Source organism: Solea solea, chromosome 20 (assembly GCF_958295425.1).
Source record: "Solea solea chromosome 20, fSolSol10.1, whole genome shotgun sequence".
Classification (NCBI taxonomy): Eukaryota; Metazoa; Chordata; class Actinopteri; order Pleuronectiformes; family Soleidae; genus Solea; species Solea solea.
The window spans coordinates 13,945,464-13,970,355 of NC_081153.1; the positions used below are offsets into that span (position 1 = coordinate 13,945,464).

The window sequence follows — 24,892 nt, forward strand, 5'->3', positions numbered from 1 at the left end:
GCCTGCTAAATCTTAGGGTTACTGCAGCTAATCACTCCCTTAAGTCTACTCCCTAATGGGCGTGTGTGGAGGAAAAAAGTCAAGTGTAGAATCCCGAGTATCCCTCAAGTCGTGACACGAGCATCTATTTGGCCACTTCACACAGTTGTCAGTTGCAGCCTTGTGTTAAAGGCCGCGAGCGTTCTTCAGGGTTTTCCACTTGGTAAGCTTTGGGCATACATCAGCAAAAGGTTTCTCAATTGGAGTGCACAAATAACAACAGGCTATGACGGATGTGTGATCCAGAATCTCCAGTCTTGAGCATCCTTGAAGTTTTTTCAGACACTCCAGTCCCTTGACAGTTCTCAGCAGCCCTTGGTCGATTAAAGTGGCGCGATGGATGAAACACAATCCACCTCGCAACAATGCTGCCGCTCTCATTTGACATCAACATGTCTGCTTCTTTTACACCCTCAACTTCTCTATTATCTCCCCAGAAGGCCACTTAACGCACAGTAACAATGTCACATAATGTTTAGCTCTAACTTAATGTGAGCCTACACACAAAACGTGTGTATTTCTTTAGTGTGTCAATTTTGCCACTTGTAAAATTAGAACTGAAGTGTAATTATGATGTATTTACACTCACATGTCACTTTATTAGGGACACAGAACACCTAATAAAGTAATAAATAAAAAGCTGTAGCTCATCTGCTTGAAGGTTTGGTGTGTTGTACATTCAGAGATGATGTTCTCTTGGTTGTAACAAGAGTTTATTTGAAGTGCTGTTTCCGTTCTATCACTTCAGACAAGTCTGTCCATTCTCCTCTTCTTTTTTTTTTACCTTGATAGCCATGCCAACTAGATATTTTCTCTTTTTTCGAAACCATTCTCTGTAAACGCCAAAGAAGGCTGTGTGTGACAGTCCCAGTAGATGAGTAGTTTCTGAAATACCAGACAGGCTGATTTGGGTATTTCAAATACCCAAATCAGCCTGTCTGGTACCAAAAACCATGCCATGTTTAAAGGCACTCAAATCACCTTTCCTCCCCATTTGGATGCTCATATTTAACTTTACCATGTCATTTTGTCCATGACTACACGCCAAAATGAATTAACAAGTAGTTGAATTGGTGTATCTAATAAACTGACCATACAAGCACAGACCATGCGAGACTCACAGCATCTGATAGGATCTTAGTTTTTCCTCTAGAAGAAACTATAGCGTGAGGTGATAATAGTTGTGCCTCGGTCCAGAGCACTGATCGATTCACTACATAAGATACGATATGACATGTCTCAGGGTTAGGCCTCAGTGGTGCTGCATATATCACAACCAATAAATAAAAAAGTACACGTACCACAGTTACAGTATACATACACAAGTAAAATAACAGCATTGCACATTTTTTACTCGTGTTAATGTTGCACTGACTCTCCTATTGCACTCCAGATGGTATAACACAGACATTCTTCATGTTCTTGGAAAACATCTGATTTAAAATGTCTCCCCTCGTCTTCTCTCTTCATCTGCTGCTGCCTCTCTGTCGTCTAATGCATCTTGACCACCACTGGGTCCTCTGCATGCTAAAGTGGTTTAGTTATGGAATTAGGAACCACAGAGGAATAGGGCTTTGACTTTTCCCTGTTCTCTGTCCTCATCCAAAGTTTGTCTCTAAAGCATCAATAAGTGTTTGAATTGAAATATTTGGTATAAATTTGGTATAAATGACTTGCAATAATATATAAATGGCTAAAAAATACACTCGTGTAAACCTGGAAGAAGCCATGCTACCGCAGTGACTTGACTGAAAAGATGATGCTGACACAGCTCAGTGGAGACTCACACATTTGCTTATTTACACTCACAATGCCCTCCCTGTACCACCTTACTGTTACCGTCACATCCAAATGCCAAACCCCCAACTTCTACCCTGTCCTTGTGAGTTGTGAGGATTGGCCAAAATGACCTCACTTTGTCCTCACACCATAAGGTGTGCAACACAAACTGGTCCTCAGAAGCCTAGACATACGCACACTTACACTCCCCTTGTCACAGTTGGACATCGGGTCATGCTGGTATTGTAATTAGACCGAGGATGACACTTTTCACCATGTGTTCATCATGTGACATAGAGCTGCAAGGTGATTTTGGACGGTTGTTGTATTTAGTTGTTTTTTTTTGCACATGCGCACTCACACACACACAAACACACGGTGAACCTAGACAGATGCCAGGCTGGCATTGAGCCCACACGTCGCTCGCTCTTTCACTCACACACATAGGAGCACCAACAGCTGCCAACACAAGCTCACATGCTTAGTCACCTCTCTCATGCCCGGGACTCTGTGTGGTGGCCAGTTGAGTAATTGGCTCCCTGTTTGACGTCACCGTGCCCTCAGAGCTTTCACATCGAACAGCCTCTGGTAGGAGCATGACGGGCGACAGCTGTCCCTCTCTCTGTCACGCTTGCATCCCCGCACACAGAAAAAGAGTTGCACGTTCATTTCAGGAACCCTGACCTTAACCCAATCACACACAAATCCCACTAGATGAGAGGATAGCGAGACTGTCAGGACCCCAGTCATTTAACTTTTGTGAAGACATTGTGTGATCACGGTGAGGATGTGTCTTAATTTGTTGAAAACCATTGATTTGGAGGTTCTCTCTGCCTACAGAGGTTATGATGCATTCATGTCATATGGTTCCATATGAGACAGAAAAGAAACCTAGAAATGATTATGAGTTGTTTCCACTGGAAATAACTTAAATTTGTCAACATACGAGTGCTGCATGTGTGTCTGCTTGGGACCAGCACCGCTGTTTGCAAAGTTCGTGGATTTGTGTGTTTGATTTTACTCAAAGTTGCAGGAATAGAACTCAAGGCTGGAGTGGAGCCTAATCCTGCATTTTTTGGTTTGTCAGTTTCAAGCAAGCATCTGCTGGTTCCAAATGCTCATATGTGATGATCTCCAGCCATTTTTTATCCTTAATGAATATTACGCTGTTCTAACAATCTAACGATGTCACCTTTGGCTTTGGGGAATTGTGATTGGCATTTTTTTCACAAATAATAAACAGGTATATTAAGTTTTCTTTTGTTATTCAGTCTTCGCTCTTGATAGTTTTCATAGTTTTGTAGAGATCCGCGAGGGCCCATATGGCCCAGCGTAATGTAACCTGTTCATCACAGTGTCCTGTTACCTCGCTCATGGGTGGTACAGGGATTGAACATCTGGCCGTGCAGATGGACCAAAATCTTTCAGGACAAAGAAAAGTCACTGAAGCCCATTTTCCGTCCAGCTGGACTTTGTGCTTCAGACCCCGTGTGCTTGGCTGGAAACAGTCATACGTTGTGACTGAAATTGAGAGCGAGTTAATATTCCCCCCCGCTGCTACATAGCACATCATGCAGCTACAGGCAGAGTCATGTATGTGTGATTGTGTGTGTGTGTGTGTGTGTCTGCCTCTGTGACTCATCCATCAAAAACTGTCAGACTCCTTGGGCGCTCGAAGTGTCCAGTTGTCCACCTCATCTCTACGACCACAATAAGTTGCCTGTGGGAAATGGCTGAAATGAAAAGAGGCTTTTCTGTCACCTGTTCCAACCAATTACAGGACCGGTGTTTAGCCTCGGGTTTTGTGGCTGTTTTTCTTTTCTTTTTTTCAGAAACACAGGCTGTGTCGTTTTATGTGGCTGTAAATTCTACATCAAATGGAGCACTTTAGGTATCGTCATCAATGGGACATACAAAAAGAGCAAAGTGTCGACCACCTTTCAGTCAAAGTACTTCACTCTGTGTAAAATAACTCCCTTTTCTCTTCACATGAGATTCTTAGACCACTAATTCACTTCATTGTGAGCCATTGACTGAAGTTCCGCACACTTGCCACATTATGTGTCATCAGCGGTGGATATAGTGGTCTTTTCTTTTACAACTCGTGTTTACAAGGGACACTTGTCGTCTGGGCAGATCCGTTTTACTTGTGTCATTGACTTTAAGAAGGCATTTGACTGGATTTACAAGGAGCTTCTCCAACATAGACTATTAAACTCAGGCCTTAATGGGAAGTTTTACTATGCCACTAAGTCTTTACATCAAGCACCTGTTGCCTGTGTTAGTCGATAACGCAGCGGGGTGGATTTTACAACATTTTCTGGTTGAAACAAGTGGATGTTTTGACTCCTACGTTGTTTTTCGTTCATGTACTGTGGCCACACTGTCGTATGCAGATGACTTCAGGACGTTTCACTTGCTGAGCATGAAGGAGACCTGCAGACTATAGAGTGGTGCTGGAAATGAGGACCTGTGATGAATCAAAGCTTGCACTTTAGACATAAATCAGTGGAAAGAAGTTTACTTGTTTTGAGCACTGGTTTTATGGCGTTGCTGACTGGGATAAATAGTAGCTTGGCTTAGTGCTGAGCAAGAAATAATGAAGCTGCCTGTGTTCCTGCTTTGTCAGCAAGTACAGCATTTTTTGTTGGTGTCTTAACAAACACGAGGTTTGGATACTGTTACTGTAGCAAGTCGTTTCTATGCTAATCTTTTGACTCTGTTTATTTGCTATGATATTTTACTTGAGTGACATTGTCCTTTCTTTGCGGTCTCTAATGTGACCACCATGTGTTTCACATACACATGCTTATGCCCACGAACACGTAAGATTAGATTAAGGTCATGTGCACCCCTTTAAGGTCATGTGCACCCCACAATTTGAAGTGAGAATGACACGTCAACACAGATCATCGGTGCAGCCGATCCACCTACAACATTCAGCCAGTCACTGATTTAGATGGTATTTTATTTGTCTAGTGTGCAAAATATTATCCTTGTTGCCTAAAGCAATAGTTACCGCATCACAGTAACATGACTTTGCACTCATTTAGTGCATCTCTCTCTCTCTCCCTCCCCAGGCGGATAATGTTAAGAGCATTTATGCAACTGTGACATTTCAGCCAGCTGGAAAGAAGCTGCTGTGCTGATAAAGGAAAAAGGGAGGCACCAAATTGTCATTTGTAGGAGCTGTACATTGAAATTCCTGAAGGCAGAATGTAATGTAGTTCGTTGTATTGCTCTGGCTCTGTATTTGTGTGCCGTTTGAATGTGCAATGACAGTCACTATAAAGTGCTGAGGTTGTTTGCATCCACATTCAGTCATTGTCAACTAAAATGAAACGGCTGCGTGACCTGAAATGTAGAGTGTTGGAGTACACGGAACACAACTTTATATTTGAGATAAAAGTTTCCATCAATGTAAATATTACAATATTGCTCAAATGTAGAGCAGCTGCACTCAGATCCCATCTTGAATTGTTTCCCCAGCACGGGTGAATTATGTTGTGATGAAATATTCAGTGATCCACACAGCCATGAGAGCACGTTTGCGAGGGGAGTACTGTGATGTAGAACACTGTGAACCGCACAAAGGTTTGAGTGCACCCCCATTTTTAAAGTATATGTTGAAATTGAATCATCGGATGGAAAAAAAATAGCAGTTTTCAAACACAAACCACATTAATCTCGGGTGGGATGAACTGGGGAGAAGGTGAAAGCACAGAAACCTGCTGGTGCAATACAATCTTTGATTTCCAGAGCGTGTGAACAAGACAAATACAAAAGATTAGATCCCGGCTTTTAGATGCCATGATAGTCTTTTTAATTAGATGATACGTTTCATTTAATTATTTACTTTCATGTCAGAAACCGTGAGTCCCTGAATTGTATAAATATAAATAAACACAGAGTGTTTCTTGGCCTCACCGCGGTGCTGCTTCAGGATGCTGCCGAGCCCAGTGAGAGGTGATAAAACTGTCTACAGCCCAGCATGTCCTGCGAAAACCTCAGGTCGGAGAAATTTCTCCAGAGCCACATGAGACTGCTCACTGTCCTAATCTCCCAAATAAGCCTTGACATGTAATTCCACTCACCTTGCCCCCTCAGGGGTGCTGCCCATCAATAAACAGTCCATTTAGTGCGGGAGTCACTCTAAACTTCAACTCGAAGGAGAAGTTTTGTGAGTCATTTTCTCCAAACTCCTTCCTAAAGAAGGAGTTCTTCCATTAATTCACACATTTTCAAATGTTTTCCCCTCTTCTTCTGTGCCACTTTACTTTTGACTAAGCAGCCAGTCGGCATCCGTTCTGGTTCCCCTTCATTAGTTTCTTGATTGACTACCAGGACTGGTAGCACATCCCCCCTGGATTTTGCCACCTCGCCCTTCCCTTAATCTCCCATCCATCACTCCAAATCAAGGCTCAGATCGCCTCCGGCCATCACTCCGTTCCATGCAATTTCATGGCTGCTTGTGTGGCGAGACGGTTCCCCTGCTGCTCCGCATTGAATCTCTTTAATGGAACCAACTTTTTGGCACAAGACAGCCACTCATCAAAACAACAGAAGAGGGAGACACATTTAGTTCCAGTGAATGCAAAGCCTTGTAATTGTACACTCTGGTTAATATGGTTTGGACACTTGAGAGTGCTGTCTTTTCCTCTACCCTCTCATTCAGATCTCAGACACTCCTCCTCTGAAAGAGTGTGTGGATGGAAATGCCTCAGCTCACTGCTAATAAATAAAATAAACCGCATGTGGTTTTGGAACATGAGAAATCTCGACTTAATCTTGTCTCAGAGGAATATCTTTGGTTTGAAGTTGTTGGGGAGCCGAACTTTCACTTACACTGAGTCACACTTCAGTGGGGAACAATATATCTCATTCTCAGCGGTTGTTTCTATTAAAAGATAATCTCTGCCATGTTTGTTGTTAAATCACAGAATCTCTAAAAGGTCAGTTAGATTATCCGCCATAACATTACTGCATTATCTGTCAGAAAATGACATATTTTGAATTTGAATTTATCATGTGTGTCATGTATGATAATCATGCATCATCATGCACCATATAAAATGTCAGCAGCACTTGTGTGATGACTTTCTTTACACATGCGTATCTATCTTTTGAAGTAGCAGTGTGTGTGTGTGTGTGGGGGGGGGGATTCTCTTGTGTTCAGGTTCAGGCTCGGGGCAACATCCCTTCTGGCTTTATGACATATTCATACATTTTTAGAGCCACTAGTATAATATGAGTCATTCAGCAGATGGAGAGGTAAATTAAACTGACCTTTGTTGACCAGCTGTCAGTTCTTTATCATTGTTCCCTTTTATGATGACATAGACCATATGGACTGAAGTAGTGAACTGAAAGAAAATGTCCTTTTTATATATGTATATATGTATAGATATGTATGTATGTATGTATATATATATATATATATGTGTATATGTATGTATATATACATATATATGTGTGTGTATATATAAATGTGTGTGTGTATATATGTGTGTGTATGTATGTGTATATATATATGTAAATATATATATATATATATAAAGGACATTTTCTTCTAGTTCACTACTTCAGTCTAACCCGTCAGGATTATGATCATGCTATAAAAGCTTTGTAAACAAAAACCCTACAATGTTCAGCCTTCTAAGTCCTACTGTTATTGCATATCTGTTTGAACTGACTGCAACACCTCCTCCACTCATTCATGTGGGGAAGTGATGAATTCATAAAGGCAACAAAAACTTACATATTTTAATGAATAAAGTTTTGATTGTTCAACTTATAGTCAATATTTTAATATGTAAGATGAGCTATAATATAACTATAAGTTATTTGCATAGTTATATTAAGCTTTTTTGGTAGAGAAACTTGCCAGTGATAACATTTTGCCCACCAGTTGTAGAATGAATGTAACCATTGTATTCATAGCATTAACTATGAGTTTTTTGGGTTTTTTTCACAAACCCAAGGCAAAGTAGATGGTGACAAGTCAAATGATTGCAGGTTCGTTCAAACTGCAGCCGTACGTGACGGCACGCCTCTCTCTTGTGTTCACAGCCAGTGAAAACTGCCTCGACTTCCACCCCATGTTCTTCACCCACGATCGCTCCTTTGAGGAATTCTTCTGCATCTCCATCCAGCTGCTTAACAAGACATGGAAGGAGATGAGAGCCACAAGTGAAGACTTCAACAAGGTACGCTGTGTGTGCGATCAGCTAAATGAAACCCGCCATGCTGTCCCAGTTCCATCTCTGCTGATAATTAGGGCCCGAGCCATGAATGGCAGGGGCCAAAATGGGAGTTTAAAAATAGTTTCCAAATTTGAAGTTGCAAACTAGTGGTGTGTGTTTATTGTTTACACATGTCAACTAATAATATGGAAAGGAAGGAAAGGAAAGCAACTTTATTGTCATCATACTGGTATTGTACAACGAGATGTCGAGGTCAGATGGAGGGTTGATCAAATATATGTAGTATAGATTTGGGACACACAAATGCAGCGGTGGTATTTTTTGGATTTTACTGCATGGATGACTGTTTGTGATGAAAATGAGACATCTGCAGGTTTTTGCTTGTTGTAAAGCCATGATACACATTTCATTTCCATCATAAATCACTGATTGATTCTCTGCTGTAAACATTGACAGGAAGCAGCACAGTCACATACTGTGATAATCACTTATGAGGATGGCATGTGCATTCAAGTGTCAGACCCGATTAAGGGGCGTAGACGAGAAAATGTGTTTTAGTTTTAATGTCAGCATAGAAAAGCATGCTTTAGGGCTTTCTTTTGAAATGATACAGATGGAGATTATTTTATTTGCCATTTTTTTTACCCCCCTGACATGAAACATTAGCTGCCTCTATTGACTGAGCAACTGATTAGGCTCCTACATCTTCATCTGGAGCTGGATGAAGATGAAATTCTTCCTGTAATCTTGAGAATGTTGATTCAGCTCACGCTGGAAAAATCTGTGTCTGGCCAGACGGTGATAGTAATGAGGTGTCTGCGACAGATTCTGTGTGCTGTGTTTCTAGTTGGGCATCCGTTGTAGCAGTCAGCAGATGCTGTGTGCTTTTCCCAGCTTTGTCAAACTAATTATGATATCAAACGTCAAGTAAGTCAACACAAGCTACAAGCCGCCTTGTGACCAGGTCACTGCTTACACAGCGGTTTGCTGTGGTTCAGTCCTCGGAAAAAGTGCCGTCTTATAAAAGTGAACTAGTCCTTCAGTTTGTGCTACATGAAGATGACACTGTAGTTGCTAATTCGTTGGGTTTTTTTTGTTTTTTTTTAGTTGATCATGATAAATGATGTTGGGGTTGCATCGTCCTCAGTGACATTGGTGAAAGTTAAATGATGGGAAAACAACCGTGTGAATGCCGCAACATTGTCTGACGTTCAATAGCGCACAGATCCAAGATTATAAAGAAAGAAAATATGTTGTTTTGTCACTGGCTACAGCATTTGTGATCAAGTCTAAGAGCCTGAAAACATGAAAGTAAACAGGGATACTCTTTTTCTTATGGATGTCCTGATCTCTGTCTTAATTATTGGATCGGAGCCTTTTTGGAGCCTTTTCGGAGCTCACCCAAATCACATCTCTCCAATAATCTATGCTAGTGGTATTTTATAATTGGTGATATTTTAATAAGATGCATTGTTTTGATCCATTTTGGCTCGCTCTGTCCTTTCTGCCCTTAGAGCTGTAGCACACACACACACACACACACACCACAGACATGTTTTCCCCTTGCAGTGGAGTCACAGTGGGTGAACGTCACTGTAACTCGATTTTACAGTGACACTTTGTCAGTTTTTGCCCATCATTTAAAAGTTAAAGCCCTGGAATCAAACCCCCTCTACAGCAAACAGGTAGAGAGGTGATATTTTTCACTTTTTTCCACAGTTTAATCACGGGGCTGGTTAAGTTAACAGAGAGCTGGTGAACCCACCCTCTCTGTCGGTCTCTCTCTTTCTCTACTAGTACCTGCAGCTTCACAGCAGCAGCAGCAGCAGCAGCACAAACAGGTGACAGTTCCTTCTCTCTCTCTCTCTCTCTTAACTTCTGTCAGGAAAATGATTTACTCCTCTGACTGTGACTTTTTTTTTTAAATGGGCAGCTCTTTAGTGGACTCAGACTTGGCAATCAACAGTAAATATTGTCTTTAGGGCCAAAATGAGCTGAGGGGAGTGTCCCTAATTCTCTATAGCAGCTGCTGGAGTTTTATTACATGAAATTGCCCAAAGCCTTCAAAGAGACTGTAGCAGATTTGTCATGATGTTGTGTTTGTCTAATCTAAATGATAAAATGAACGGAAACTTTGTGTTAAGTCAGTGAATGTACATGTACCAGAAGTTATAAGACCATCTCTAATAGACATGATGATTTTCATTTGTGGTTAAAACGCAACATTCATGCTGTAAACACAGCTCCACTCGCAGGTTGTTCTGTTATTCCATCCTGTCCTCCTCACCCTCTCTACCTCAAAGGCGACAGCCGATTGCAATCAAATTGAAATAGACGATGCTTCCCATCCTTCTCCCCAGCCTCATCCTTCATAACGCGGTACCTTGGGATTTTGAAATTCAGCAGCAGCTTGTCAGTAGTAGGACTATTTGGTCTCAAGGGCTCTCTATCAGCTAAATGGTGCGTGTGCAGCTCAGCGCTTCCAGACTCAAATGCTGAGGCTCAGTTTGCAACGGCTCTGAACTCGGAGACACTCTGGAGACATCAGCTCCTCTGACGATGTCGGAAAGTTGCAATTTTCCTCACAATTCTGTCAACAAGACACTCGGATGTTTATTTTAAACCGAATGTGTCACTGACTGCGCATGAAAGAAACTTTATTTTTCCTCTAATGTAGATGACTGTGGCCTAAAAAGCACACAAGAAAAACTTGATGCAGATTCCAATAAATCCTTTGCGTCAGTACGAGCAAATATAAATTATAAAACCAATTTAGATGAAATAGAAGCATGAGTTTTAGAGTGGTGGAGACATCTTTGTGAATAGAGAGACATAGAACAGGACATTTGGCTTCTTTTCACATTTCTGTTACAGCCAGACTCACATAATAAGGGAGAAATGAACCATTTAGACCACAATCGTTTGGAATCCAAAACAAACACAGTCATGTCTCTGACCCATGGTATCATGGTGACCTCAACCCAGAGCCTAATCAACAACCCTTTTTATATGCACTGTGTTATATGCATTATAATGCATTGGGTGTTTATGGAATCGGAACAGATGAACTGTTTTCATGATATAAATAACAAATAATTTAAAAAAACAATAAATTAAATGAGTGAAATAAATAATATAAATCATCAAATATCAAAGGTCAAATAGATTTGTATACAGAGCAAGGGCCTGATACAATCCCCTACTCTATAGGACATAATCCTATCAGTAAAGGACATAATCCTGCCCACATAGTGGTAGAGTACACATTATAGTGGCCCAGCTATTAGCACAGTTAGCACAAATGTGCTTTGGGTTTTACCGATTGCAATAGTCTGCTATATATTCTAGTCTGTATCAGTCATTCAACATTTCGACAACAATGAAATGGCAACAGTCCAATAATGTGACCAGTGATTTAGCTATTTATGCAAGAAACCTCAGAGTCTGTAACTACACAGAAAAATAAGGATGTGACCTCTTCAGGGTGTGTGGGAGAATGATGCGCTGTGTCAGAGATAATTCTGGGGGCATTCAATTCAAATCAGATGGTGTACGGATAGATTTCCCTTCAGCTCCGACGGCCGCTGGCACTGATCTTTCTGAGGTGTGGAATACTAAAGCACCTTGTGCAGGTTGTGTCGGTGTTTGGGTGGGCGCAGCATTTCTTAAATGCTGATGGCTCTCTCAGCGGCTGGCTCTTCATGGCTGACCGAGCACCTGCGCCGTGCACAAAGACATGCACACACACACACACACAAGCTCTCACAAGATATACTTGGTTGTTTACAACAAAGGCTTAAAAGAATCTTGCAAATACTGGAGCTCTACGGCCTACACACACACACACACACAGATATTTGTGTCCTTTTTATTGTTTAAATTTCATTAGTAAAATATGTGGTTCTACAGAACAAGAGACGTGTACATGCTGTGTGTACACAGTCCGTGTGTGTGTTTAATGGAGGCAAGTGTGATGCTCAGAGCGCACAATGTTGGCCGTCAGGCAACCGTTTCCCCTGTTTCCTGTTTCCATAGCAACCACTGTCCAATTACCGCTGCTGTGCTGCAGCACTCTGGATCTGTGTGTGTGTGTGTGATGGAGCCACTTCTCCGCTGCATGTGGGCATGTCTGTGTTTTATGAGCGTCAGTCTATCAGACGCTCGGTCTTGTACGGCTGTTTGTCTCTCCATCCAAACATCTGTGCTGAGAGTTTCTCCTCCTTCTCCTCCTTCCCCACAGGAGAAAAACAAAAGCCTCATTCTCTCTCTCTCTCTTTCTGCTCGGGCAAAAAAAAAATACAACCTCACCAGTGAAGCAGCGTGCAGCCACTTGAAATACCCCTCCTCCTTCTTCTCCTCCTCTTCTGTCATTCTTCCCTTCCTCCCCCTCCATCTAAATCTCCCTCTCTCTCTCTCTCTCTCTCTCTCTCTCTTTCTCTCTCTTTCTCTCCCACACACATACACACATATCATGTGATCCATTTGCTCTGCCATCATTGGCGTCTCTGGTTGTGGCGTGTGTCCAATCAGGGCATAAGCCTGGAGATCAACATAAGTGAAGCAGAGCAGCCTGGCTGATGCTCTTAGATTCACAGTGGGAGGGAGGAAAGGCAGATAGAGAGACACACACAAATGTCAGAGTAGGGAGAGGATAGGTAGAGTTTGTACGAGAGGCTTTTATTTTGAAGTAAAAGATTTGATGCCGAAAGAGAGTCGAGCCGGAAAACTAAAGGAATGAACAACTAATTCAGGAACAAAGAGAAAAGGCAGGAGGAGGAGGTGCAGGAACTGTGTTGACAGACTAGTCTTCCCTTATTGTGGCTAACGCTGAAGCTAAGTGTCTACACTCAGCTAGACTGCTCTTCCAAGGAGCCATCTGCTCCCTCCCTCCATCCAACCATCCATCCATCCATCCTTCCAGCATCCTTGTCTCCTGTCGAGAGGTTACAACTCCCTTCTCTGGCAAAAGCAGGAGGATTCATCAGTCACTGTGGAGAGTATCACACCACACTTGGAAACATGGAGGTGATGTGTAAGTATCAAGAATGGAAATAAGGATTGAGAAAGAGAGAGTGCTTTGCAAGTGGTTATCACGGATGCACGGAGCAAGGGGTGGTGGTAGTAGTAAGGGAGGAAGAGGGGAGTGTCTGTGTTGTTGCCTGGCTGCGGAGGAGGAGAAGTGGGGAAGGATGAGGCAGGGAGAGATGGAGAAGACGAGGCAGGAGCAGAACAGCGGAGAGGTAGAGAATCGGCAGATGGGCTGCTGTAGACTCGACGAGGCGTAAGCAGGTTAGACCAGGACCTCGGTCAGTCTTTTCATGAACACACACACACACACAACCTCAGTCACACAATCATAATCTGATAGATAGCACCCACAAACCCATGCATGTATACACACATGCTCTGTTCACCTACCCCCATCTCACACACACACACATCATCTGTATTGTACAATGTGTGGGGTGGGGGGTTGGGCTTTGTTGTTGTGAATGGGATTACTCCACATCAACACCCCTCCATTTGTCATCATAGGAATCCAATGCCAACACTCCACACTGTGTCTCACAGTTGTAGATGAGCTTCATCCAGTGTTGGAGGGGGGGGGGGGTTGACACAGGATTAGAGTGAGGTCAGACACAGGCTGTGGAATCCTGCCAACACCTGATTGCATTTGTACAATATCTTCTCAGTGTCCTTTTCAACCCGACTTTGTGTGAAGAAACGTCTTTTACTGTCTAACAAATGTTCAAGCGAAGAAATACTGTATCAAAAGTCATAATAAGATGGCAGCACGTGCCTTGAAAGCAACTCTCTGCTGTATAGTTTTTCAATCCACATTTTTTATTTGACGTCGTTCTTTGCTCCGAGAGCTCTGGCTCTGGATATGACTGAGGCTGGAGCAGATGGCTTGAAGTGACTTGCATGAGGACCACTAGGGTCCTCCAGCTCTCTAATGTTTGCCTCAGAGGATCTAGGAGGCGAAAAGACCTTCACCTTATTCATGGAGAAGAGAAAGTCAAGATCAGAGCCGGAGGTGAAACTGCTCCCAAAAAATGAGAGGGAAGTTCAATTCCAAAAAAAACATTGTTCTTCGGTGTCCGAGTAGAGGGCTCTGGATGAGCAGGTGAATAATGCCATGTCAAAATGCAGGTCTGGGACACCTCATAACCTCCCCACAGAAAGTCTGGCATGATTGATTTTATATTGTTCTGCCTTCTGAAATGTAACAAGTCATGTCCCCTAAGGTCACAAATGTAAACAGACTAGATGGCAAACTGAAAGAGAAGTGATGAAGTTACCTCAAATTCTCTTTCAGGGACTGATGGTCTAACCTGTCATCCTCTCATAGGCCAACACAGTAAATATCATACACACATGCTTCTGACGCCATCGCTAGTTTTAGTTTGGTCTTTTCTGCGGGTGTTGTCAACAATGGAGGACATCCAGCAGCTCCTTGTTTTTCCTGCTCGGTTTGTGGCTGTTTGTCTCAACAAGACGTCAAGCTTTGTATGAGAATGACTGTGGGCGTCTGCCTCAGCTTCCATGGGACGTTAACACCAATCACAAGGGAGTGATGTTTTTTTGTCTCCCAATCAGCTGATTGTCATGGGTAGAACCGGTCTTGAGATACCATTTTACTCTGGTACCTCAAGGTACGGGTACCAAGGAATGGAATGGTTGGGGCCGGGGTCTGTGTTTCCACACTTGCTTTCAATATGAGCAACAGAGGCCCAAGAATTGTGACCCTGACGTGGATTTCAACACGCAATCTTCTGATCTGGAGTCAGGCGCTCTACCGTCGATGCACCAGAGTCTGTTACACATATAGGCCAACGGAGGCTTGTTGCGTGAATGTGGCGAAGTCTGCCATCTCTGATTGCCTTGTTTTGGTACTCTTCCTAACGGAAACCGTACTATACCGAACAAAACTGTTCCACTTGGTGGAAACACGGCTATAGTGACCATCGCAACAAACCAAAAGATCATGTAGTCGCCGCTCAGCATTAATAATGTAACACAAAGCTTATTTTTTAATGGAGTTTGACATTTTTTTCGTTCTGGCCGAGGTATGATACAGAGGACAGGAGATAATCTGCTTTGTTCAGTCAGACTGACCCGTCCCATGTGGGATTATCCTCAAAAGCCCCGGCAACTGGAGCCGATTGACACTCTCATCCACCCTCATGAATCTGTTACGAATTATGTGCAGTTCAAGAATATTTAGTCGTGGTGTTTTAATTAAGCGAATCAATAAGGGACACTCTTAAGCAACATGACATGAAATTGCAACATAATGAAATTGGTGCTGGTGCATCCAGTCACACGTCATGTGACAATAATGAAGGCCAGTGCAGGTGCCAAAGGTTTTGGGTGGACGCCATGTTTGGATTCCAGGAAGCAGCGGATGACAGTTGGTGAAAGTGTCACACATACTTCCATATGCCAACAACTAGGACTTCTGCCGTTGTGCGTTGCATAAAACAGTACAAAATATGACTAGAATCATCAACCACACCCCCGATCCTCTTCCTGCATTTTATTTACCTCGCCTTTACCTTTTTTCCTCCTTTAGTCTTCTATATCTTTTCCTTTTTGTTTTTGTCTTCTCCCTCCTGCTCTTCCTCTCTCATTTTTCCTCCTCCTCTTTCTTGTCTCTTGACCCCCCCGCCCCACTTCTATTGTTGCATTCAGACAGGCTATTTATATCACGGCCGCCTCACCCTCCCACCTCTTATACAACGTTGTTGATTTGTTTCCACACACATTTATCCGTGCATATGCATACGTGTGCGCACAAATAACTGTGGTGTGTGAAGTCGTTTGTTTTGATGTTTTTCTTTCTTTCTTTTTGTGTGTTACAAGGGCAAAAGGGTGGATGCCGAGCTTTCGAAGCTTTGTGTCTCTCTACAAACCTTCTTGTGTGTGTTTCTGTGTGTGCCTAAAGGGGCATCTCTGATCTCAGCGTTGCAGCGTTGGCCCACTCACACTGCCAGAGCTGAGCTTACTAATCAGACCACAGAGAGATCTTCGGCCATTAGCATCAAACTGTCAGAATTGCATGAGCGGAGAGGCAGAGCTAACATTTTGCTTTGTTGTGGATCAAGATAATGATCTTCTGGTCTCGTTGCCTCAGCAGCTCCCTGCAAATCGGCAGGGGAAAAGACAACTGAACTCTAGTTTACTCTTTGTAATTATTGATCTGTTCATTTTTCTTTGTAAATGAATGTGCATTACTGTGTAAACGCCGTTTACAATGTGTACTTTAGGCTCCTTGTAGACAATGAAAAGAGCCAACAAAGGCTCTCAGGTGTTGAAGTGACTCTTCCTTGATACATGCTGGAATGCGGCCGCTGTCGTGTTATCATTGTTGGTGATCGTATTTTCTGAAGTGTGCTCGAGTTTGGGTTCAAGTTGAAGTGTTTTCTCCCGTTTGTGTGGAAGCAATGATTTGTTTCAGGAGGTGAAACTAACACAGCGCTTTCTTACTCAGACATTCACTGTCCGTGGTCATAGTGTCACTGTTATGAGGCTCACCTTCCTCCAACCAAAAGAAGTGAGGAAACACGGCATATGTTTGCTGCAACACTAAGTGGAAAATGTACTTGCTCTCCTTAAGCAAATGAGCTGATTGAACTGTTGCTCTGTGCAATTATCAGCTTAGATTTTGATTTAAAACCCTGCAACTGATCTTAATGATGATATTTGCATTTTCTCTGACGAAATTGGATGCATTTATTTCACCAGGCGTTGAGTGATGCATTGTTTGTCAACTGAAGGATGGTGTTTGTTCCTAATGAGAGCCGTTGCCTATAATGAAATACTACCTGTTTTGATGCCCTTGAATGGTTATTTAATCACAGCCAATTTGCTCATCCCTGGGAGACAATTAATGCGGAATGTTCATATTTTCATATAACAACTGCACCACGATACAACAACATTACTCATTACGGCAACACTGTGCACAAGCCAAGGTCAGAACTTGGCTGCCATCAGCATTTTCGTGATCGACTCAACTATAGTGGTGATTTCCTGGGTGTACGTACTCTCCTGTTATTCATATTATGTGCTGCGCTGCACCTCGTGGAGCTGGTTGCTGGAAAAAGAGCTCCTCCGAACATATTGTCTGACCATGCACTTCTGGCCCCACGCTACACTGACCTGCACTTCTCATGCAGAAGGAAGAAGACTGTATAGACTCTATATAGGAATTCTGTGTGTGGATTCTCTCCAGGATCCTCCCAGAAGAGTTTAATTGATCAGTCTAAATTGACCCTAGGTGTGAGTGTGAGGCAGTTTTCCATCTCTGTGTGTTGGCTCAGTGATGAACTGGTAATCTGTGCAGGTTGTTACCCCACCTTTCACCCTATGTCAGCTGGGATTGGCTCCAGCTCCCCGCAACCTTCATGTGGAGGATAAAGTAGTAGAAAATGAATGAGTGAGAAGCTGAGGAAGTAGGCACCAGGGGGCTATGCTGCAAAAAGTTTACTCAAGTTAATGGTCCCAATCACTAGTTTGAGGTCCAATAGCACATGATGTCAATTTTGTAAATAATGTAAATAATGTTCCCGTTTAGAGGAAAATAAAGCATGGTAATTGTAAATCATGAGGCATCAAAATGAGAGTTCATTTTTTTAACCGCAAGACTATGTCCATTCTTTTGTATATAGTCTACGGGAAGAACAGGATCAATGGAAGGGTTTTGGTGTGTGTGTACATGAGCATATTGGGAATTTCTCTGAAATACAATAGTAGTTATTTTTTGTGCATGTCCATGCTTACTGTGTAATTCATGTAAATGAAGGAACAAATGAGAATATTTGCAGGATCAGTACGCACACTGACTTTGGCTGTATCTGCCTCGCCGACAGTGCAGTATGTGCTGTTCCTTGTGGAGCAGTAATCCCATTAAACCGGTCCCTGGGGTTTTCAGTGATAAAGAAAGAGAGCTGTTTTCCAGTTCACTTTTAAGTTACATGTACCCCTTACCGCTCCACTTTATTCTATTCAAATATCCAGATACGGTGACTTTTTTTTTTTTTTTAACATTAGAGCTGTGCAGGGCAGATACGTAATTGAAATTATAATGGATCGAAGTGGTGCCTGTTCACTTGCTTTCAGCAGAATTTACATAGAGCCATGACATGGTTGTCAGGAGAACGTAACAAAAAAAAAGCTCACTGTACTAAATGTAATCTGGGAGTCTGACTGTTTTGAAGAATTCATTGCTCTTTGTTCTTTTGTGCTGACTGCCTGGCAGCCTTTTGTGGGGCATTTATATTAACATGTCATTCAACCAAGCTTAACAATGTTGGGGACTGAACCTTTAAAATTTGGAATTATGCTGTGAAACCGTAAAAGACCAGTTACTCGGCTGCAGCCAACAGAGCAATGGGTGAGTATTTTTTTTATTTATTTAGATTGAGATATTGTTTTCCTACTCATTTTCCAATTACATTTTTAAAATGCACTTTATCGAAGAGCATACAACAGTTGTTGTTGAGGCTATTTCTTACTGATATACACTGACTCAGTCTAAACAAATCCCATTGTGAAGTATCAAGAGTTGTGATTTCACCAGCACAATCACACTGGTCTCCACTCATATGTGCTGTACTTTATGGTCTTTATGGTTCCTCTAAATGGAAACATCATTTACAAAACTGACAAGTTCTATTGAAGAGGAGCAATTGACACCATCCTGTAGACTTTCATTCAAATGGAGTTCCTTTTGCACCTATTAGTTACCTCGTGGTGGCTTAAATGCCACGTCTGTCCTACTACCTCCATTTTTATAAACGGTTTTATATCCACTCATGAGGTAATTACATGTTGTAGAGCGAGTCGAAGGTTGTGGATTTGATTCCTGGCTCCGCTTGTCTACATGCCGATGTGTCCTTGGGCAAGACACTTAACCCCACATGTTGCTCCTGGCAGCGTGTGACTGGGTGTGAAAGATGAGTGATAGAAAATACTGCGTCCAAATACTGCTTAAGTTACTCTCATGTTGTTGTTGTGTTTACAAGTCTATTTTCTGTAACCATCGTATCTACAGTATGATTCCAACGACAGCTGACATGATGCACAGCAGCAGGTCGCACTGTTGTTTCAGCTCAAGTTTCTGGGTTTTTATTGGTCCAAATCTGTAGGAAGTATTTGAAGCCTTGCACTGTTGTGACCAAAGCAAAGCCGTGACATTTGTGCTGTCTAACGCCTGTCAGACGGAGCTGTTTGTCTTATCGTGTGCGTGTGTGTGTCCTCTCCCACAGACCACATTTAGTGATGGATTGCAAAAACCGGCACAGTTGGCATTGGTTGGCATAGATTAGTGTCACTGCTGTTTCATTAAAAAAGAAAGCAGAAGGAAATGATATGCGCTTGTCTACGTACAAACAAGTCATTTTAACGTGTTAATACTTGATTTGATCTTGCGTCAACAACAGTGTTTGTTCTAATCATGGCTGATGGTGGTTGAGTTATTGGATAATTTACAGTGACAGCAGGAGAATTGGCTTCAGTTTTGTACTCGAGTCATAAATCGCTGACCACAAAATTGTCCTTGTTGTTTTTTTTTCTCCAGTTCTGTCAGCTCCACCGAAAAACGTCTGCTTCTTTACTCAATGCATTTTTATCAATTTCTAAATTTAATACAAGCCGCCACCACAGCCTCCTCTCGCTCTGTGCAGCAGGATAACACATGAGTATCCTTTCATGTCCGTCTCCGTGGCATTGTTTCATTTTTAATGACACCACTGTCAAATTTGAAGAAGATAATTATTAATTGAATGTGGGATTTAGTGGCAGTGAGGGAACATGTAATTACCATTTCAATAAAGAGAGGAAATGGATTCCCTCTGTTCTCCTTTTCTCTGGATTTAAAAAAGCAGGCTCTGACAGAAGTGAAAGTGTGTGTGTGTGCGTGCGAGTAAGCTCTTTTTTCTTCTTCTTACTTCAAAGCCTAAAAGGCAGATACTCACGTTAGTGATGGCCCCATTATCATTAAATGAGGTTGACTTTTTGATTGCTTTCAGGGAGTTACAGCGAAGGCATTATTCTGTGATTACTGCATGATTATTTGCCCACCAATCCTCTCCTCTCCTCTCCTACACACTCCCCATGATTTCTCCAACCAGCTTTGAGTGGCAGATAAGCATTTGACCGACAGCTGCTAAATTATGCCATTAGCATCCTCTTAGGTAAATGGAGCAGCAGCGACAGTCGATTGGTTGCCAAAAAGGGGATTGTCATTTGTTATGGCTGACACATTGCCCATGATGGATGGGGGTGGGGGGGAGCAAGGGACTGCTCCACTGTCCAGTTTGAGCCGAAAACTGAAAGCAAGAAAGGAGGAGAGTGAGGATGAAGGAGTGTGGCAGATTAGTCAGTCTCTTCATTACGTGAACAGCTCATGGACCAGCGCTTAATAACTTTTGCCAATGCTTGCTCTGCCTTGTAACTTTGCTGCAAAGGAACTAGGGAAAAAAGAATGATGGCCTGCTGTCTGGACCAGATTAAGGAGCGTGAGAGGGAACATAAAAAGAGACAGAAATAAAGGTGGACAAGTTAGAACCAATCTTGGCTGAACAAGATTATAAAGAAGAGGACAACACGAACAATTCTGGACTTAAAATGACCAGTGTGTAACAGTTAGGCGGGTTTATTGGCAGAAATTAAATATACTGACCATAAATATGTTTGTTTTGGTTTTGTAGCCTTAGTATAAGCCTTTTATATGTACCTTAGGCGAGCACTTGCTTTATGGAGGCCATTATCTTGCACTTCCATGTTTCACAGCACGCCTAATGGATGTATGTGCACTGTGAACTGGAAGCTGGAGAACAGCTCTGCCCAAGTGAACCTGATCCATAAACCAATGAAGAGAGGGGAAGAAACCACAGCAAGAGTTGGAGTTGTGAATCCTTGCTGTTGTGCTCAAACCATAGTTTCTTTTGCATGCTTAGGCAAAGAGAGCGATTAGCAGAAGAGTCTTTTGTTTTTTACATTGCTCAGTTTCACCAGTAGATGACACTAATTGTCACTAGTTATTACACACTGGGCCTTTAAAAAAAAAAATCAGAGTGTAGCTCAGATGATGTCAGAGCCTAAATTTATCCTGGGTGTGAGCTCAGCCTGCAAAGATCGTTTCACCGCCGATGACATCACCTCACCTCTGCCAAGGTGCTCTGAGCAATCAGCGCATGAAAAAGAAAGATGTGGATAAAATATTCATAATGCCCGCATCCCCAGCCCGCCCCCCCACCCTGTCGTGAAAGGACCATGTGTGCATTTCAAATGTGATGAATATTCGCAAGTGTTAATTAGCAAGATTGCAGCCACATGGGCCAGCAAAATTGTTTTCCTGCCAGAGACATGACTGCAAACAAGGCATATTAATGAACGTTCTCGGGGGAGGGCTCTGCTGAAACACCAGCGCCGCATGGCAGCCCGTCTCTGGAGATCAGGATTAGGCTGGAAAGCAAAGCTGCAGGTGACCAGTGAGATCTGCCTTCAAAATCTTCTCGGGGAGAGATTTTGTTTGTGTTTACAATCCGCAGTCTTCACTGAAATCCAATTATAGCTTAAACTGTGTTTTTTAGTGTCCTATTTGTTGTTTGTTTGTTTAGAGTAGCGTTTTAAGATTGAATGCACCTCCTGTAATTTTTGTAATCACAGGGAAAAATATTATATTCAGATGTTTTTTTGTGGAAAAATGTATTACAGGCAACTTCGGGGAAGCTGTGATTAAAAGTAGTAGATAGGAGTGATGAATCTCTCGTAGCCTGATTGCACGCTGTGATCATTTGTCTGGACATTTCTTGGCTCAAAGGCAGGAGCAGCGGCGGTTACGGCACAAAGCCCAGGAGGTGTAAATCTACTGTTAGCTGGAAGCCTGTTTCTCCCCATGAAAATATGATTTACTGCTAACAGGGAAGTACCGACAAGGACAGAACACACAAATCAGCCCACATATGTTACTCGCCATTAGATCTGAGGAAGAAAGGGACCGGAGTCTTCATGGATGGATGAACTGACCGAGGGAAATGAAATGAGGTGGGTGGGACAGGGACGTGATCTACGGGAGGAGAAGTGTTGATCTACGTCTTCGACATTGTTACGCGGGACATTTTTGCTGCATGTTAACTGAAACATGACTCCAGCTCTGGGCAAATCCTGAATTATTTAGTTCATCCATTGACTGTATTTATAGACATTTAACAGCTTTTGATGCTTCAAACATGAAAGGACAGTAACAGCATCTGGTTTTGGATGACATCCTTCCTTTGCCCTCCATATACCTTTTATCAGAGTTATTTTCAACAGCCCAGTCCTGTTACTTATGTTCTGTATCGGCCTTAATACCAGATTCAGATCTCATCAAGAAAACATCTCGTACACAGTTGTGGGTTTGTGTCCGAGTAAGTTTCACATCAGGATTCGTTGTCTGATGGCTCAACTGTCTACATTAATGCTAAATAAGACTTTTTCTGTAGTTGTCACCTTATTGCCCTTGTTCCCAAGGTCAAATAGTGCACATTTCTATACGACACTGTGAACGTATTTGCATGTCAAAGGCTAGTCCCTCGATTAAGTTGTGCGTGTGTGTGGTCAGAGCTGTGTTTTTACCTTCAAGGTGGATCGAATCTACAATTGCAATTACATTTGCAATCCTAAAAGTGTAGTTTTAAGTCCAGGTTAAGTCTTTTGTGCATTCCAACATCGAGTCAGGAGCATGACCCTCAGTTGCTTGTGTCTTTTGTGTCTTTTTGGTGGAGGGCTTGTATTCTAAGCAGCTGAAGTCTTGTGTAAAAGCTCTCCATCGCTTAATGAGACTATTGAGAGTCCAGAGGTTATGAAGTTGATTAGTAATAGTAGTTTGCAGTGAACACAATCAGGAGGCGCAGTATTATTATCTGGGATTTGGGCTCACTGGGCCTTGGCGTGGTTGTTATGGCAGCAGAGCCAGATGACACTGAATATTAAAGAACAAGCACAGATCAATTAGAGGGAAAGTCCACTTGTCTTTCTTCACATACACATAAAACACCCTTATTCTTATTGACTGACATCCTTTTTGTCCTTATAAGGCTTGAAATACTTCCTTCTGCTTATCCTGAAGCATTTGAACCACAAGACAAACAAGAGAATACAATCAAGAGAAGTCAGCGAGAGAACATGAGGGGAGCTGGTGTATTTCTTTGTCACCTCAGTATGTTCTGATTCGGTGAATCAGCAATCGCACACCCCGAGGAAGTTGCTAACAAGGCTGAGTCATTATCAGGGCTTCTTGTCATGTCTGCCACCGCCCGTCTGCGGTAACTGGAACAGCAGGGCTCCACTTTACAAAAGAAACAAAGAAGCTGTCAAGTTTATTCATATGGCCAAGTATCACATTTAATGTAAGCAGGATTTACTGGCCCACTTCAACCCGTTTTCAAGTATTATACAGTATATCTCCTACATATAAAGAGTCGCTGCTTTATTAACTGTTGAATCATGTAATGCTGCCTGCTGAATTAAAGATGCTTTTCTGCATTTCAAATGTGTAAGATTTGAATTTTCTTTATACAATTCATGTTTTTCAAGCAGCAAAGGGTTCCCTGTGTGTCCATCTGTGGAGAGTGTTTGTAGACTAATTATCTCCTGACAGTAATGCATATGCACCGGGCTATTTGATATGGACATGCGTGATTTGTTCTATGTGTTGCTGTGAGGCACTTTCTCATTGTGTTGAATACGGCATTGATCACAAAGACCCCACCAATGAGATTGATGACTTGGAACATTTCTCATGTCATGCTTCTGCAGTCAGACTAATGGTATTAGCTTGCCAGGATATTATAAGGAAGCTCTGTCATGCATTTCACTAGCGCTTGATACTGAAAAGCACAGTTGAGGAGCCACAGATGAATTATTCTGCTTTGTTCTTTTCCTCTAAATGCTCCAGTTCAGTAAAAGTCACTTCATTAATCGTTTTGGGACCGAACACAAGATTTTTAAGCTTCTCTGACCCCAAAAAATATGAGGGGCTGCTTAAGCCTTACCAGCTTGTACTGACTATGCCAACAGTTGAATAAAGGACGTACTTTCTTGCATGTCTCTGGCGTCTATAATAATCTCACACACCTACTGTGTCTTCTCCCCTCCTTTCCTCTGCAGGTAATGCAGGTGGTGCGGGAGCAGATCATGCGAGCGCTGACTCTCAAGCCTAATTCTCTGGACCAGTTCAAGAGTCGCCTGCAGAATCTGAGCTACACGGAGATCCTGAAGATACGCCAGTCCGAAAGAATGAATCAGGAAGATTTCCAGTCACGTCCAATTCTGTGAGTCAACCATAGAACATATATATATATATATATACAGTACATATAAAAAGTGGACATAGTGTCCAGTTTGTAGGATGAGTCTAACTGGGAAGTAAAAACTTATTTAATAGCCACTAGCTTTGTTTGATTAGAAGTTTATGGGTACAATTTTGGGGAGGAGTTAATGGTCTCCTTCGCAACCTTCAGGTCTGTCAGGTCTGTGTGTAAAGCAAATCTTGGTACGAATAAAGTTACCTCAACCTTGACCTTCAATGGAAATGAATTATATTTCCCATTTAGAGGAAAATAAATGATAAAGCATGGCACATGTGGACACCAGTTCGATTGGCCATTACCATTAGTTGCCTGGTTGCAGGTGATGTCTGTGAATTATAGTTGTGCAAAAATGGCCTCACAATCTCACTGTTTTAACATGGGAGTTTGTTTTGCAACGAGAAGACTGCACCTGCTTTTGATGTACAGTCTGTCATCATGATGTAAAATCCACACCTATCAAAGGTTAAGACTGGTTGACTGAAGTGTACAAAAGGTGCCATGTTTCCT

At 42.3% G+C, this 24,892-nt stretch overlaps 1 protein-coding gene across 8 annotated transcripts in view; it reads left to right on the plus strand.

Moving 5' to 3' along the window:
• elmo1 (engulfment and cell motility 1 (ced-12 homolog, C. elegans)) overlaps positions 1 to 24,892 on the plus strand; it is a 93,319-nt gene that overhangs the window by 58,357 nt on the left and 10,070 nt on the right. For 7 of the 8 annotated variants that reach the window (XM_058619036.1, XM_058619034.1, XM_058619035.1 and 4 more), the window contains 2 exons: positions 7,888 to 8,024; positions 24,183 to 24,346. In XM_058619036.1, coding sequence (XP_058475019.1) covers positions 7,888 to 8,024; positions 24,183 to 24,346 — 301 coding nt within the window. Of the gene's footprint in view, positions 1 to 7,887; positions 8,025 to 12,598; positions 13,054 to 24,182; positions 24,347 to 24,892 lie in introns of those variants that run through there. The other variant, XM_058619039.1, reaches the window with a different exon arrangement.